The 17,929-nt window shown below is 38.5% G+C and overlaps 1 protein-coding gene across 1 annotated transcript; it reads left to right on the top strand.

Moving 5' to 3' along the window:
• Positions 1-463: 463 nt before the first annotated feature.
• On the top strand, positions 464-16,595 carry LOC134537188 (uncharacterized). Its single transcript, XM_063377451.1, has 7 exons — positions 464-542; positions 3,161-3,313; positions 7,219-7,254; positions 13,445-13,547; positions 15,106-15,170; positions 15,853-15,902; positions 16,418-16,595. Exons 1-6 carry the CDS (start codon positions 480-482, stop codon positions 15,898-15,900), a joined length of 468 nt encoding a protein of 155 aa, XP_063233521.1. The 5' UTR covers positions 464-479; the 3' UTR covers positions 15,901-15,902; positions 16,418-16,595.
• Positions 16,596-17,929: the final 1,334 nt, after the last annotated feature.

The following is a 17,929-nucleotide window of genomic DNA, read 5'->3' as shown; positions in this document are numbered from 1 at the left end:
TCTTGTTGCACGTATACTTTTTTTTTTTTAGTTATTTGAGTGTAGAACAGGAATCAACTACATGCAACCTACAATAATATATTTGATGATCCTGTACTTAGCAATAAGGAATTACCGTTCAAGCTGTGTAGTAATTGTTCGAAAACACGACAAATTTTTGTTTCCTCTGGTCGGTGTCATTACCTGAAATACCATGCCACGCTTTTAAATACAGGATGAACTGACGGCCATGATTGCGCGTCTCTATTACTAAGCCGGAGACGTATACTTAAACAATCCTACGCCGCTTTGTTTACGTCGTTTATTTTTTTCAATTGGCCGGCGAGATTTGTGACATTTTGGACTCACGCTTGGGTAAATTTTAGCCGGAAGGACGTGTGCTCGAAAATTGACGACTTAGTAACAAATGTAACCTTCCATCCTCGGCCTTATAAGTCCCTGTCAGCCTTCCCTCCTCGCAGACAGACGACAAAGGAACCATGAAGGTGCAGCAAGTCATCGCAGGATGTCTTCTTACGTGGACAGTCGGCCATTGCTTCCCGGTAAGATTACACGTAGTTTAGAAAATAAAGTTACTTAGCATTTATGAGGAAAAAAAATTGAATTTTTTATTGGTTTTGAAATCTTGAATTCGAGAAAAGTTCAGTGACGTACATTAGATTTTTAGGATGTGTTTAAAAACTTACGTGAAACAATATATATATGTATATGTGTGTGTGTATATATAATATATATATATATATATATATATATATATATATATATATATATATATATATATATAGTTATTTTAACTGATGACTTAACTTCCATTAAATAAAAACCAATCTGTTAAAAAAAAATTTGGCAGAAATACCTGTCAAAGTCAAAACTTTTAACATTTTTTTTTACCATGGGTGTACGTAATAACTGTTTGAGTGCCTCTATTTAAAAACAAAAATTCCATTACATCATAACGTCATTTAAAAACCTAATGTGCTATTTGGGTATATCTGGCAACAGAGCTCACCCAGACAAGGACGGCGCTATAACAGCAGATATCTTGCGTTGGAAGGAGAGAGAGAGAGAGTAAATGTCCATTAAAATACACACTGTTAAACTAAGGCTGAGACACGCTACAGCGGGATGTGCGTGAACGCACCTACCTGTGGCTGCATCATCGTGTGCTGCGTGAGTCGCGGTGGGCATACGCCCCCGCCCGGGCAATTACGTGCGTCCACCGACAAGTTTTAGGGGGGGGGGGGGGGAGAGCGGTCGTCGTATACGTCCGCTGCACGCATACCAATGGGTTTAAAGTGTGAGGAAGAGCTAATAAATCCAATTCCACTTTAAATATCAGATTGTGAATTTAATCATAAAAAAATAACAGCACACAGGACAGTTTCAACAAAAACAGTAAATGCAATAAACAACAACCTTGGACAACAAAGCGAACAGACAACCCAACAGGTATTGTGGACAACACAGCGACCACAGTACAGCACAGACGAACACAGCAGCGATGCCCTCTGATAAGCCGCGCACCTAAGGGCTGGTGTAATTGACTGGTTATCTTGCTGAGAGAGTTGTTGGCTTCCAAGTGGGTTTTGTGGTAGTAAGTTTATTTTTAAACTAACGGTATCAATGTGCATTTTTAATACTTTGATGACTGATGAAAATGCTATTGCTGACAACAAGTAGTGATTCCTTTAGTTTTATTTTAATTGTGTGTTCTTCCTGTATGAGCGGTGTAGCATTGTACCAGAGTATTTTATGATTGTTGTCCCAGGCATGTTCAGCAAGAATAGATTCTGGATTTTCACCCTTCTTTATGTTGTTTTTATGCTGTTTAGTGCTTGTTGAAAGGACTCTGCCAGATTCCATGACAAACAATGCAAAACTGCAAAGGCGTATGTCCAAAGAGTTTTTTTGTTGTTGTACAGTATCTTTAAAGTACCATAGGGATTCTATGACTTTAAAAAACATTATTTCTATGTCATATTATGTTAGTGGCACCACTCAAAGACCTTTTATTTTTACTCACCGCACACTCAACGACTGTGTTCAAAGACTTGCGCATCATATGCATTCATTTTGCAGCGTTCATAGTTTATGTCCACTTATATTATATCATAGTATTATTTACTTTCCATTTCAAAACGTGTTATGTGAAAACTTTTTTATTGGTGTGCTTGAAAAAACTTTGACTGAGTGTATAAATATTCTATAAAATAAATCATTGGCTCTGTTGTGTAAAGTGTAAATCGTACATGCGTAACGGTAAGTTTACATTGTTTTAAATCATAAGTTCAGTTTCAATTGCAACAAAAAAAATACATATGAGCGCACGCCTGCATATGTATGTGCACCTGGCAGCAATGCTTATTTTATTGTTATATTACCAAGATAATTAAACATCGTCAAAAAAATTTCCAAAGTATAATTTTTTGCAATTATACTCAATACGCCACTCCGTTAGGCCTCTCCATCTTGCAATTTCAAATATTTTGATACCGCTTGCAATAAAGCTTCCGCGCTGAATTTTTTTTATGGTAGACATGGCATTGGGCTTATCTTTGGCTACTTGTTTACTGGTGTGATTATTGTGATAGATGTAGTCGCCCGCGTGAAATAATCGCGGCGCTTGCAGACTGGAGCCTGTCGGTAAAATGCGTGCGGTTGCAACAAGGCACGGTAGGTCTGGGAGACATGATTCATGCTCTGACATTCCATGCGAGTGGGATGAATAGTTTAAAATTAGAATCATGGCAAAAAAAAATATTGGAAAAAAAAATCCAAGATGGCTGACCTATTCCCCTACCCTTTGTTTTGTAGTGGTATTTTTATGATACCACTTTGAAACACTGTTACTCTTCGCAATGTTTCAGAGGTATTGCAGAACTACCTCGCGTGAGTAAGCCTTGTGCTGCTATCTGGCGATCCTAACAAGAACAAGCAACATTGGCTGCTTTAATTTTTCCTTCCGCCACGTCTGCTAAAAGTTACACAATAGATTCTAATTTATTTTTAATATATTTCTGTGTGCCTCAAAGGGTTAAGTCAGCATGTTTGATATATTCAAACGTGTTCCTTATATTGGAACTTTTTAATTTTTGATGTTGGCATGTTCTCGAGCGCGCAGTGTGTTCAGCCGTGTCTTCAGCGCGGACTCGTGTTCCAGGGCTTGGACCAGGACACGGTGTTCACCGGCCGCGCCATGGAGCGCGCGAAGGAAGTGGACACCACGTGCCGCGCCGAGTCGGGCGCCGGCGATGACAGCTTCCACCTGTTCATCACCGGCGAAGAGGTGCCCGACAGCGACCACCCGTTCAAGGCAAGTCGCCGGCGAGCATGCGTCAGACGTGCGTCGCCGTCGTTCGGAGTTGCCCCACTCCAACACTCTCGGCCGAGCGTCGGTGAAGCAATTTAATTTTTGACGTGACAACGTCTAATAAAACGATGAACGCCGGCTGCACGCACGAAAAAGTGTCCCGTTGCGCACATTGTCCCGTTACGCACATTGTACGCTTGCGCCTACATCTACTTATCTATCTCTCTTCCACTCGATTGGAACAACCATCGATTTGACTTTTTTCGAGGCACATTAAACTTGAAACACTCCCATTCGTTTCCTACTTTTCCTATCATCGTCCTATCCTTAACAGAATAACTCAGATTGGAAGAAGTTAAATAGCAAACATGTATAAAAGTTATAGTTAAAATAATCTCTCCGTTAAAGTAATAAACATATTTGAATTAATGAGTGAAATAAAAGTAAATTTATCAATTAAATTGTAGATTTAGATCCACGAGCCGTGTTTATTTTTTATCGTCACGCTGCCGGCATCCGTTTGACCAGGGGGTGGCCACTTCTGCAAGATTTCGTGGTAACCGGATGAAGCTGATTTTTTTTTTCCCCTTTCGGACCAAAATAACTTTCACCTTTAGTCTTGACGATCACAACTTACTTAAGAGGCCGTGTCAGTAAAATTTTATTTCCAATATTCTGCTCTAGAAGTTCTCTCTTTTAACAGTGAGATTTAGTGGCTTTTTCAACCGAAGGAACTGTAGCCGCAGCGCGTGATAAAGCTACTATATACCCTTATCACAGGATTAGTGGGAAGGTTGACAGCTCGAGTTTACTCGACGAAAAATGTATCTGGTTCCTCGACAATCTGAGAGGATGACAATCTGACCGGCGGCTCACTAGGAAATTGCGGATGCAGGGATTCAGAATCAAGAAACCTCACTTATACAACTATGGTATGAGTCGAATCTAAAAATTTTAATACTTTAAACGTATCGGAATACAATTAATCTTCAAACATGTGGTAATTATTCTTTATATGGATGTAATAGTCCGTGATAAATAATGTTAGTTGACATTAAAAAGTATACGAAATTCATCATGTAACGTTTTAAAAGGATAATAACATAAATGCATATGCTTAGATATTGCATATGCATCACACACAATCTAAATACAATCTCACTTAAGTCAGACTACCTAATTTTTTACAATGCACCATCATACAGTTTAACAGAGGTAGGTGAACCTCTTATCGACGTTGTTTCAAAGAATTTAAATTTACAAATATTATACTATTTATCTTAATACGATATGTAGCCTACCTTTATGAATACGAACTTACAAAAAAATTATTGAATTTATCACATTACACTTTAACATTACACAAGACTAAAACACTAACAAAACTTAATTGTATACATTGCTGTAGCATATTAGAAGACGAAATAACTCACAAGACTAACATTAAGAGGGCTGCATTACAAATTTACTTTACAGAGAAGAAAATATCCTTTCAAGATATTTCATTACCTCATTCATTACATAATACTGCCGTTGATGTGATCGTAGATATAAAGTATTTAAAAAATATATTCCATTATGTTTATGTAAATATTTTGAAAACGTTATTGCTTAAAGATGCTCATTATTTAAATAATAACGAATCTTTTACTTTTATGTACTGAACAAACAAAATACTTATAAGTTAATAAGAATAAGCTTAGTTGAGTAACATCTTCAATTTGTATTGAATTCAATGTACATATCGAAAATCATGTACAATGAATGCAACAGATTGAATTCAATAAATATTTGATCTTGTGAAACAGCCATAATATTGATGTAGATTAGGGACCGGAAAAATTCGCGGTTTCGACGGCCTTCAGGATAGACTGCACATTCCCCTGTACACTCGGGCAAATAACGGCAGTTCATTTGCTGCTGACTTGTTAGTCGTCTCAGCTTGTTTGTCTGTGATTCGATCCTTCTTTGGTTGGTGTTTTATAATTGGTTGAGATTCGTCCAGATGAACAGTAAGCCAATAGCAAAATCATCTAAAAGGTATATGTATTTGACTTCTAGCCTATCGCCGAATGGATCCGCGAATTTTTCCGGTCTCTATTAATTATAGATGCTCACATGCATCGTGAGAGTCCGTATAAAGCCTATTACAATTCTATAAGTATACATTAAAATGCTTTTAAAATATACATGTGTAATATAATTAAAACTTGTTTAAGTAAGATCATCACAAAAAAAATGAAAATCCTTCAACAGTAAGTGATGTTTTATAAGATTTTAACAAAACACACTTACAATAAGAGAATACTAATCATACCACATAATTCAACACAAAATATACATTCCAGTAGGCGCTACGTAAAAACAACTTCTATTTTTATGCTGATAACTCTGCATTGTTTTATATATATCATTATTTCTAACTTTTAATATTCTCTACACATTAACTGAAATTACTTATTTACAGAGTCTTAGCTAATGTTGGTCTGTACCACATACAGTTCGTACGATATCTCTACGCAAAACACATACAGTTCATTATTAGTAATATCAATTATATTTCATGAACATAATGAAATTAGTATAGGCCCTAGGTTGTTCACTGTTAATTGAGTACTTCTGAAGTATTTTCATTGTGAGTTAACATACATACCAAATGCCATTCTTCCAGTAAAGTTACAAAGAAGACAACAAGATAATATAAATATGTATGTAGTACCATATTTTAAACCCCTATTAAATGAATAATAACTCAATCTCTATTCTGGACTATTAAGTAATAATTTTTATTAATGTTATTTATAACTTAAATAAAATGACAACTAACAAATTAGTAAAAAAAATATAATTACGTGCGATATAGTGTGACATTTGTACTTGGACGGCAAACGAATATAATAAAATGTCTATGACAATGTTAACTTTACTCATTATTATGGAAAGAAACAAAATGGGCAGATAAGCATATTCTACGCTGACATTTAAAAATGCTCAATTTAAAATGAACATTCCAAGAAAATTTATTTTATATCACCACAAAAAATCAAACTGCGGCGTCATTTTCCCGATGACAAACAAAAAAGTTGTATGGTCGCGAATAATACATTCGTATGGCGTCACATCAGCGGAATATTCCCTTGGCATAAATGTGTGAATTCTGTGGCACTAATGGAGAAGTAAACCTTCGCTCGAACACAAAAACAAATGAACGAACAGCTTTTTTTTTTTTGATAAGATGTGTAATCGGAGACCCCTGGGGTGGTTGAAGAGTGTCAGGTCGGTCGCCAGACCAGATAGTAAAAGCTCAGGGGCTGAGGATAGAAAAGGCATATCTCCAAATTATTAAGTATAAATGTTGTCATGTAATAGTTAAAGACTTGATTACACCCAGGTTTATAAACCCATCATGATCATGAAGACACTGATCGGAAGGTAATATGCAATACATTTCAATGGCGTTTTCAGTTTTTGCTAAATAATTATAAATATAAGCAAAATTTCAATGTATCTGGACAAATCAAAATATTGATAATATTATTTTCATCACAGAAATAATATATGATATGATAAATAAATTTGAAAAAAGCGGTTATGTTAAATGTATTGTATACTTTCAGTAGGCAAAATTTCCGGCCCCTACCTCTTATAGACTTTGAGAAAAACTGCCTTTTAAAATAACATTGATATAGATAGGAGCGCAAATTTGTGACACGGCCTCTTAACAATGCCACTTACGCTCTCAAATAATATTGCAATTCCGGTGAAGAAACGTAAACTTAGGAACTGCTCTCTACTTGATACCTGATAAATAAATATTATTGTCAGAACTACTTTTAAGTTTGCTTTTATTAATACTCAAAAATTGACGTGTGTTTTTGTTTATTTACATGACATGTTTTCTGTTGCAGTGCTTCGTAAGATGTGTGATGAGACAACTTGAATCAGTAAGTACGAAACAATTATTCTTTGTAGCATTATTAATTAATTTATTAATCAATCACCTGAATTCATATTAAGTTCTATCTTATGGAATATTGAGCAAGCGCTGTGAATATTTTTTTATAATACAGTTATACAAATTGTTTGAGGATTACCTAACTACTGGATTGCTACAATTCAAATCACAGACAATTCGTCCCGTTGCAGAATTTTTCACGGAGAATAGTAGACGGGATGTGCTATAATTAAAATAATACAAACAGAGATTATTTGAGAATAAAAATTCACGTGACAGTGCGTGCTGAAACTTTGATGAACATTAAAATCAGTCTCAATATATTACGAATCTTATCGTATATCCATTGTGTACTACTGTCAACATAACGATGCAACCTTTTGTCTCTGCCTAAAATTGTGGACCCAGCATTGAACAGATGGTTTTTAAATAGCATTGTCCAAGACATACATAATAAAATGCATAATTTAAAAAAAAAATTTAATTTAGTAAACCTCCCAACACCTTGACTGTCAAAAGTTTCAATGCAGAAAATATTTCATAAGCTGTGACTATTATATTAAAATACGTAGTTACTGAGTCAAATTACTAATTTTCATTAAAAAATTTAATTTTTTTTAGAAAACTGGAACACGCAATGTAATTCAAGTGTCCATGTTTACGTTTGCTGATTATGACATTTCCTTTGTAACTCGTAGATTAAGGGTGAGCACATAAGAAGGAAATTAAAAATATTACTCCCTTTTTGCCTTGAGCGTGTGAGGTAAAATCTGTATGCAGATGAAACGTTTCAAACTTTCTGTTTATGAAGTTCTCTTTTAATTATTGCATTCAACGAGGTCAGAATTTAAATTCTCTGATTTCAACTATTGGAACTATAGACAATAGATGATTATGAGATCATTCTATTCTGTCATCAGCAATGTCTGAATCCTGCAGGCTTTGTGGTGAGTTAGAAGTCCGTAGATCATGTTTCTGTATAGTTGTCATGATCTGCATGGAGAACAGAAACCATGCTTAAAAAAAATTGTAAATATTTAAAAAAAACTTGAGTCTTCAAACCAGATCTTTCTTTCACTCCACGGTAAACTAAGCCCATTTGCTTTAAAGCTATTTCGTGGTCATAACACAGTTGGTGGTTTACACCGTGTGTTCATGTATTCGTTGTGTTTATCAATTGCAGCCGTGACGTGGGATCACCTCAGCGATACCGATGTCTCCCACTCGCTGCTCACAGGGCGAGCGAGTGTCATCACTCACTGTTGGCTCGCTGCAACACCTCGTGCTCTGTCGCTGTGGCCGACTCGTCTGCTTGCTCCTACTCGCTGGGTCACTCGTGCTCGCCAGTCATGCTAGTCCTCAGGCGTTCGCTTCCGTCGGATAGTCGACTCTCCTGCTGAATGCTGCTCGTTCGACTGCAGACGCTCTCGCCGAGCGAGTGTTGCTCGCTCGTCCGGGGACTCAAACCACGTCCCTGCCGCTACCTTACTCTAGCTCGCCAAGCGAGTATTCACTCGTCGACTCAGGACTTGAACCCCTGGGCCCTCGGCAGTGGCGTAGCCAGAATTTGTGTATGGGGGGGTGTTAAGAAGTATGCCCCCCCCCCTATTAAAGCGGGGGGTCCGGGGGTCCTCCCCCGGGAAAATTTGGATTTTAATGTGTAAAATAGTGCTATTTTAGCAGTTTTCGGTACTTAAATTAAAATATTGTAATGGTAAAAATTTTATGAATTTTAATATCTAATTTGTTTGAGTGTTGAATAAGAAATTAATTAAAGATTTGGTGCTAAGGGGGGGGGGGGGGTTGAACCCCTAACCCCCCCCCCCCCCCCGGCTTCGCCCCCGGCCGCTCGGTACTGGTGGCGTGAATGCCAACACCTCGGTTGTGGTTCCTAGAGACAGGGCTGACCCCGGCGATGACGTGGTCCCAGAGCTTCCCCGAGTCCCTCGTGGTGGCGGTGAGGCGCGTCGCTGCAGTTCTCTCTCTCGCTCGTCTCTGCAAAAGCTGGCGTTTGTTTACCCCTCCAGGGGGCGACGGGAGACCTAAGATGCACATAAAGTTCTGCCATTCCCGATTACACCCGAACAATTCACCTTCGGCCAACTTCGGGATTTGTTTCATTTTTGCGCAGGAAAAATGAATTCAAATATTAAAAGTGGTCGGTTAGTTTAGCTACATTAAACAGTTTAAAACACTATGGACGGTTGGTTAGGTTAGTATAGCTACATTAAAATAAACAGAGAAATATAAATATTAATAAATAAACCCGAGGTTGGCCGAAGGTGAATTGTTCGGGTGTAATCGGGAATGGCAGAACTTTATGTGGATCTTTGGTCGGTGGTCGTCTCTCGGGGCGTGCGCATCTCTCTCGCGGGCTGTTGGCTGGGAGTTCCCTGCGACCTATTGGGTATACCGAAGGCTGGCAGTGCGTGTTGGTTTTGTGTGCGTGCTGGGGGCGGCCTAGCAGCGCCAACTGCTACCGACCGCGTCCCGCGGGTGGCGGATACGGGAGCCCAGCCCGAGAGTTGCAATCTCGCTGGGGTGGCTGTGAATAACCAATAGCAGTCCGCGGACCAATGGCCGGCCTGCGGAGTCGTTATTACGGCTGTCGGTGTGAAAGGTAGCCTGAATGCAGCTCGGCGCGTGGCAGGAAGCAGCTTCGTCGGCGAAGGCACCGCAGGGGAGCTCGATGTGCTGCAAAAATGCGAAGTGTAGACGAACTGCGGGCTGGAACTTGCGGAGCTGTGAACTGCTGCGCGCGCAACGGAATTGAAATGCATCGGAACTCTGAAGGAAGACATCAGGAACCTTCAGCTGGGGCTGCTGTAGGTGTGGCAGCAGTAGCCTCGAGCGGCGCGACCTTAAACCGTCTCGGGGATTTTGGGTGGCGAGGTTGGTTCCCTCCCCCCACCCTGGCTTGAAAAGTACTGCTGTTGACCTGAAGAAGGAAGATGAAGATGGCGCAACGTCAGGCTGCCTTTCGCTCCGAGAGCCAGCAGTTCGAGCCGGTTTACTGGCTCGTCTGCCCGCTTCTGTCTTAACTGTGGCTGCCTGGGCAGCTGTGGCTGGGCTGACGTGAAGTCGCCCGCCCCTGGGGGCGCATGCGCCCCTGGCTAATAATAACCCAGGAGCTCCCAACTTTAAATGCGGGCCGCAAGGCCCAAGCACCCAACTCCACCAAGGTTGATTTTCAGCCCCTCCAACTCTTCTTACCTGGACCCTTCTTCCTCTTGTCCAGTAGTTACCTGCTTGCTTAATGCATGTTAATTGATCCCCGCATGAACCGGCCCAGGGTTTTCCCTGTGTCTATGCAGGTTTTACCTGGGCCACACTTAGCTAGCTTTTAAGCTAGGCGACCAATGGGGCGTCAGTCATGGCAATAATTGCAGCCATGGCTGGCCAATAAACCCCAATAAGCACATGATGCACGCGCCCTTGTCCTGCATGGTTAAAAACCCGCATGGTAGAGTGTATAGGCTTCGGCCTGAGACACACTTAGGTCCTCCCCTAACCTGGACCCTCCCCTACACACTTAGAATTAACTTAGGCTAGGAAAAAAAGAAAAAAAAAAACAAAAAAAAATTGTGGATCTTTGGGAAACTACTATGGCGCGATCACATAGAGGCGAAAAGAAAAACAGCTTTCACTAGGCTCATGACCCTCTACCCCGTCATGAGCAGACGTTTAGGTAGCTCTGTTAAAAACGGAATAATAATTTATAACGCACTAATAAAACCAATAATCACGTATGCAGCGCCGGTGTGGGCAACAGCAGCGGAATCTCACTTAATCAAGCTACAGAGAATTCAGAATAAGAGTATTCGTATTGTGACAGATGCGCCTGTGTATTGCCCCGTAAGGGCTATGCACAGAGAGCTCAAACTCGAACTTTTAAAACATTATTATTTCCGAACTGCGCAAAAATTCTATGATAAATGTGCCATAAGCAGAAACCCATATATTTCATCACTGGGCGAACAAGATCCAGAGTTGCATGGAAAATATAAAATGCCAAATTCAATCTTGGCTCACAGACCTCCGTAGTGTGCTGTGGCTGGCTGAGCGATCGGCCAATCAGTCTCCCGCGAGTTGAAACTTAAATTATAGACATTAACGAATAATTTGCTTATTCAAAATGGTCCGAAGCACGCAGGTGTAGGTTCGGCTCCCGGGAGTTCACTGCCTGTTGTGTTAGGGCTGACTCCCTATGTACGATGGGCATGGCCCGCCTGGCAGGCTTCACCTCCAGTGCCGGTTGTGTTTCTGAAAGACATGGGATTTTGAATTACAAGCTTGCAACCATGCCAGAATGCGAATAGGTCTTGACTTAATTCACCTGTAACTTTATACACCGACAGTTCCTCTATATATAACTAGTAGTATAGTAGTAGATATTAGAGATTTGTAAATTAGTAATAAGCCCTAGATACTAAGTAATAGTCATCAAAAATATATATTTCTAAAATAATAATAAGAAATAAAAAAAAAGAATATATATATATTTTTAGTTCTTATTTTACTTTTATCTTAAGCACTGCACGTCCATCCCTGAGTTGGGTGTTTGCATATTTCGTAACGAAATGCCTAGTTTGTAAGTCATTTATCTTTTTTCTGTTTTAGTTTCTTAGTTTTTTAGGTGCTGACTGGCGGCGGAGTGAGTGGTCAGTGCAACCACTCACCACCAGGGGCGCTTGCGTCCCTGGTCCCTAAATCCAGTCCTGGATAAAAAGCAAAGCGGACTACGAGTCCAAGTTCCCAACCCCCGCATGGTAGACTCTTTTCTACTCTGTCCAACACTTCATCCAGACCATCCTCTGTCTCCTGTAAACTCCTACACGTAATGCATGCCAATTTGCATCCCGCATGAATGTGCCCAGGGTTTTCCCTGTGTCTATGCAGGTTTTACCTGGGCCCAACCTATCTCTAGTTATAGTCTAGATTTAAGAGTGAGGGGAGTTAGTCATGGCGCCAATCGCTGCCATGGCTGGCCAATCCCCTCCTAGCACATGATGCATGCGACCCTCTCCTTGCATGGCTAATCCCAGCATGACTAGGCGTATAGGCTTCGGCCTGAGACGCACCTAGGTCCCTCCCTAACCCGGACCCCTCCAAAATACACTTAGTTTTAGTTAGGTTAGGAAAAAAAAAAAAAAAAAAAATTGTGGATCTTTGGCTTCCTAAGGGGGCAACGGTCACTATGAACCGGAATATTCTTTAATCCGCTCGCCGAAGCTGTGCAGAATGCATAAGCGCCGGGCGGAACTTCCGGAGCCGCGTGGCAGTCAAATGAACGAGAACCTTCTTAATTGGATGGTGTTACGCGCAAATGAGTTAACCAACAAAAGGAAGAAAAAAAAAGTTATTGAAATAATTGTTTAGGTAAAATGACACTTTTAATTGAGCTAAAAAAATTTTTTAACCGACATTCCTCGCTACTATGCCATCTTGCGACCAAACATGCAACGCACTGCCACAATACCGGTTATTGTGTGTTCAACTTTGAGCTCAATTTACTCAGTTGAAAATGTTTGTGGGTTGAACCATTTTTACATAACACCGTCCAATATTAGCCTCGCTCAAGCTTCGCGGGTCGCCTAACCCACAGGCGAGCTGAACTGTCCTCACTCCGGGCTTTGAATATATATACTGTATAGAAGTCGCGAGTGGATAGGATTTACTCTACGTTTTTCAAAAGCGTAAAATGAGCAGCTTGGGAACTTCACCGCTGCAGTGCGCTGCCGTAACGCCCTGTATCGTCTTAGTTGTTATTTACACGTTAGAGCGCAGCCCTGTCGCCCGCTGTCATTCCCCGCACCCCCTACCCATCATTCACTGCAGCTCAAGTTCGTTCAGCGGGAGGGGGAAGGGGTGTTTGAAGAGTTCGACACTTGTCCGCTAGGGACCACTACAAGTCGATGCCCTAGAGATGGTGGCGATTGCGGCGGTGAATTAACCAACTACCTCAAAACCGTATTAGAAGTTTTAGCCTGGGCTGGCGACTTCTATACAGTATATATATTCAAAGCTCCGGGCAGCGCAGCCGTTTGCGTCCTTTCAGGGGTGCGACGGAAAAAAAACACCTCGTTACGTCGCGCGGCGGAAAAAAGCGTAAAGGGGTCGTAGGAAGACACCTGTTGCAGACTCAGAGCCGTTATCTTGAGACTGATTGTCTGTTCCAGCTCGATGAAGACGGCAACTTCAGCATCGAAGAGGAGTTGCAGAACGTGCCGCCCGAGATCAAGGAAGAAGGAGACAGAATCGTCAAAGCCTGCGCTCACATCAGTAAGATATCACACAAACGTAGTTGCTATTTTTATTTTATTTTTATTGATTTGACTACCTACTCTTTAGTTCTCGATGCCAAAATGGCCATTAGAAAATGAAATAACTTACAGTCCAAGGGTAGCCACGTCGCCATGATTATTTAGTAACCCGGCGAACCTATTTTTTTTTAATACGCTCGTGACCTGCGCCATGTTGGTTAGACACTAAAAAAAATTGGTTTAAGTGTAGTATTCTAGATTATGTAATCAATTTTAAATGAATGTATTTTGTGGAAGTGGCTATTTAACGACGGAGATTCTAATTCATACTTACAAACTATCATCAGATGTGGTCAAACACCATTTCCGAAATGCTTTGAGAGGAGCAATATGGCGCTGGCGAGGTAAAAATAAAAGTGACTTCAACTATGTCACAACATGCCGTCTCCTGATAATTTATAACTCCATGCTTACAATGCAGTTCAGGGAAATCGGGCAAGGAAACACCCATAACCAATGATAATGAACCGTCCCAGTGTTGGTGGTGATAAACTTCAGAAAACTATGGGAAGGGAAATCGAGATGGTTGAACAGGAGTTTGAACCTAGTCTCCTCTGATGGAAATTTGGATCTTTGATTTCCTTGTTATTGCATGGTGACCAATCATAAGTAAGCTTTATTATTTGATGGAAAATCTCGGTCGAGTTCGTAAATAGAAAAATTGCAACCAAATGGCAAGAAATAGGAAAGTTTTTATTCTTAACTTTTAAGTCGCCATAACCACCTAATAAAATTTATCACTTCAGTACTAAGATTATACATCTCGTTAGACTAATGCCAAAATATTTTGTACAAATAAAATTTTTATACGATCAATCATAACTACAAATGGTAGAAATAAAACAGCAACCGGGGGACAAAAACAATGCAAAATTCTATTTATAGGCACACCATAGAATCTGTCCAAATTGATTGTAAATATTATAAGACAAACTAAAGTCGCAAGGGTTTTAGAAAACAGATGTTGAAATTTTAAAAAAATATTCACAACATCCTTACCAAGTACATTATCAAATTCCGTTCTTATTTATTGCAAAACTTCTAAATATTATCAACAACTTTCGCCTAAAATAATTTTTATACGACGAACCATTACTGGAAGGCGTGGAAAAACAAGGGTCAAAATACAAACTCATAACTCCTTTAGTAAGCTTGCTATGAAAAATTTTCGATTTTTTTTTTATTAACCATTTAAATATTATATAAAACTTTTGTCTCGAACCAATTTTAATTATATGAACAAATACTGCAAGGGGTTGAAAAAAGAGGGATGTAAATATAAATAAATAAAAACTTCCTTAATATGTACACTATCAAATTAGTTCAAAATAATTTTTAACCTAAATATTATCTAAAACCTGGTTGAAAACAAATTTTTACACGGCCACGTATTAGAGCCAGGCATGAAATATTATGTCTGAAGGTCGAGGGAATAGTATGAAATTAAAAACTTTCGAAACATTTTGCTGCATGAAGTGTGTGAAGATATTTAATTAATCTTTGTGATTTCCTTGCAGAAAGCCCGGACCAATGCGAGACCGCGTACCGGATACACAGGTGCTACCACAACGAGAGTCCAGAGGTGAGCAATACGTTTTAAAAAAAACTTCTAAACGAAGATCAATAATTTTTAGAACAAATTTTTAAGCTATTCATTAGCCCCGGGGAAGTTTTGTAAAGTTTGGTTCCTGCTGTGATTTTTTTGTGTTATTATTTATATGGATTATGAAGATTGTTAATTTCTTCGTTATAAAGTAATGTTTCCATCCAAATGGAGAACAAAAGATTATTGTTATATAACCGGGGGGGGGGGGAATCCCTTGAGAGTGAGTTAGATACGATTTTGATAGGTACTTGGTAGACGATCTGCTAGAAGGTGTTTGTTATAAAGAGGTTTATTATTTAAAATGTTTGTTTGTAATATACCCAGCGTATCGTGGAAGAACAGCAACAAGCTTCCAGGGCCCTCGTAGTGGCATTTCATTTATGTAAAAATAACCATAGCCATGTATTGTACCAAGTTACAATATATTTCTTGTAGTATTAAAAACTTTTTCTTGGCAACTGGTTTATAAATAAATATTTCTGCAAAAAAGGTATTGAAGGTCTAGGATATATGTTTTATGTCTTGACATGTCAAAAATTGTGATAAATAGTAAAAATTTCGAATTATAGAAAAAAATATGAAAAAAATTCAAGATAGTGGAGCCTAATTCGTCTTAAGGAAGCACATGAGCAAAATCTAACACATTTATTGTTCGCAGGTTTACTCAGTCGCCATTAGACACTGGGAATACAGAGCCCGCAATTAACAGTAAGTCAATGTTCAATGTTCATGAAAAATCAAAGATTGTAATTTTTGTTTGTTGTTTTTGCATTTTTTATGTCAACACTTAACTAAGTTTTCTGTTTAATAAGCACTTGGATGTGTAAATATGTATTACATTTGAGATTCTATCAAAAAATTTACAATCACTTTAACGGACCCTAAAATATCCTCAAAACTCACATTCATTATAAAAAAAATAGTGCTACAAATTTATAATAATTTCTTCAGATAATTAAACAAAAGTGAATAAAATACTTGCTAATATAACTCCAGAATACTACTAATTTTTCACATTAATATTTTAGTGTCTGAGCTCTATGTTTATTTACATGAAATGAATGATATTTTTTAACTAGGTAACAGTTTTAAGAGTTATTTTCTATTTAAATATTGTATTTCCATTTACACTACGATTACTTAGCTTAACAAGTGTTTGTGTTTATATTTTATATAGCACTAATAATGAAAATATATATGTTACTTGTTTCTTTGTTCCACAGGAATGGCTGGAGTCTGTCATCTAAGCTTACGTGACCAAAAGAGAACTTCACAACTTGGCAATGACAATCTTGAATTTTAATCTTTAGCACATTTTTGCCTATACGTATTATCAAACACTGTATCTGCACATGCTTTAAATGGAAATAAATAATCTTTCATTGGTATTATAACTTAAAATGCATTCTCTTATTCCTCTCTTCAATCAAGCAGGGAGAATTTGTCCTTTTTTAAACGGATTTGTGTGGTTTCCTTTCGACGCGCCTGCAACAGAGACACTTATCATGCTGTTACAGCTAACTTAAGTATTTTAGTAAACATGGCCTGCGTTTTGTGATAGTCTAGAAAAGAAATGAATTTATATTATGCTTAAAGATGATGATACACCATGAAAATGTCATAGAAACACTGTAACTTCATCGTTATATCATTTTGATTGTATTATTTCTGATGTGTCTTTGACAGAACGTAATTATTTCCAGGCGATCACGAACTATCCGTAATGCTGAAGTCACATTAACGCGACGGCGGCGACGCAAAAATATCTAATCAATCACGTTCGACACATCTATGACGTCAGCGTGAACACAATGGCGGATGCGACAAAATTCCCAATTAGATATATTTCTTATTTCCACCGCGTCATGTCAGAATTTTGTTTTTGAAAGTTGGTTAAACGTGTTCATTAGTAATAATATTATTAAGCTTGGATTTTAAAGAATTTATTTACTAAATCTCTTAAAGGTTTTGCGCATACTTATTTTTACAATTGAATTATAAATTTGAACTACATAAATTACTTTTTCAGACATACCTACCTATTAAAAAAAAAACAAGAAGCATTGATGGCTGTCGTATGTTTATGTAATATATGTAAATGTAACATTTTTATATACTTACAAGTGTTTATTTTCTATTGCGCGCGGGTGAAAACATCAAGTTCACAATGAAGCGATATTTAGCTTAGCATCTCAATCTTCGCATCGCGCAGTTTGCGTTAATGTGAATCCCAATACAGCAACTGCATTCTCATTGGCATGTGCTTCTTTCAGCAAGGTTAAAAATTTCGCAAACATGGACAACGTGTATTGAATTCTAACAAACAGCCACGAATGAATGGTCCTAGAAATCTCATCGACACATAGAACTTTAGAGATGATTTAGGGTGTGATGAGGTGAGAATGGAGCATCGACGAAATGAAATTTGAGGGTGGGGAATGGGGAGACCAGTGATTTGACTACTTAATTTTTTAATTTTTTAAAATAATTTTGCTTGTTGGATTTCCCCCCCCCCCCCCTCCGTTTTCATTGTCAACGACTAAATAAAACTAAATAGGTTCCAAATAAATTAAAAAGGGTTATATATCAAATTAAAATATATGTTAACACACTAGTAACAATAAATACCAAAGAAATATTTATTTTATATCTAGAAGACTAGCAATTCATGAACAGATATCACGACATACAGTTTGATATATCATATATAATGAAAATGAAACAATAAAGTAAGG

Source organism: Bacillus rossius, chromosome 12 (assembly GCF_032445375.1).
Source record: "Bacillus rossius redtenbacheri isolate Brsri chromosome 12, Brsri_v3, whole genome shotgun sequence".
Taxonomy (NCBI): Eukaryota; Metazoa; Arthropoda; class Insecta; order Phasmatodea; family Bacillidae; genus Bacillus; species Bacillus rossius.
Note: the sequence above shows the minus strand (reverse complement) of the source record. Positions and strands in the feature narration are given on the sequence as shown.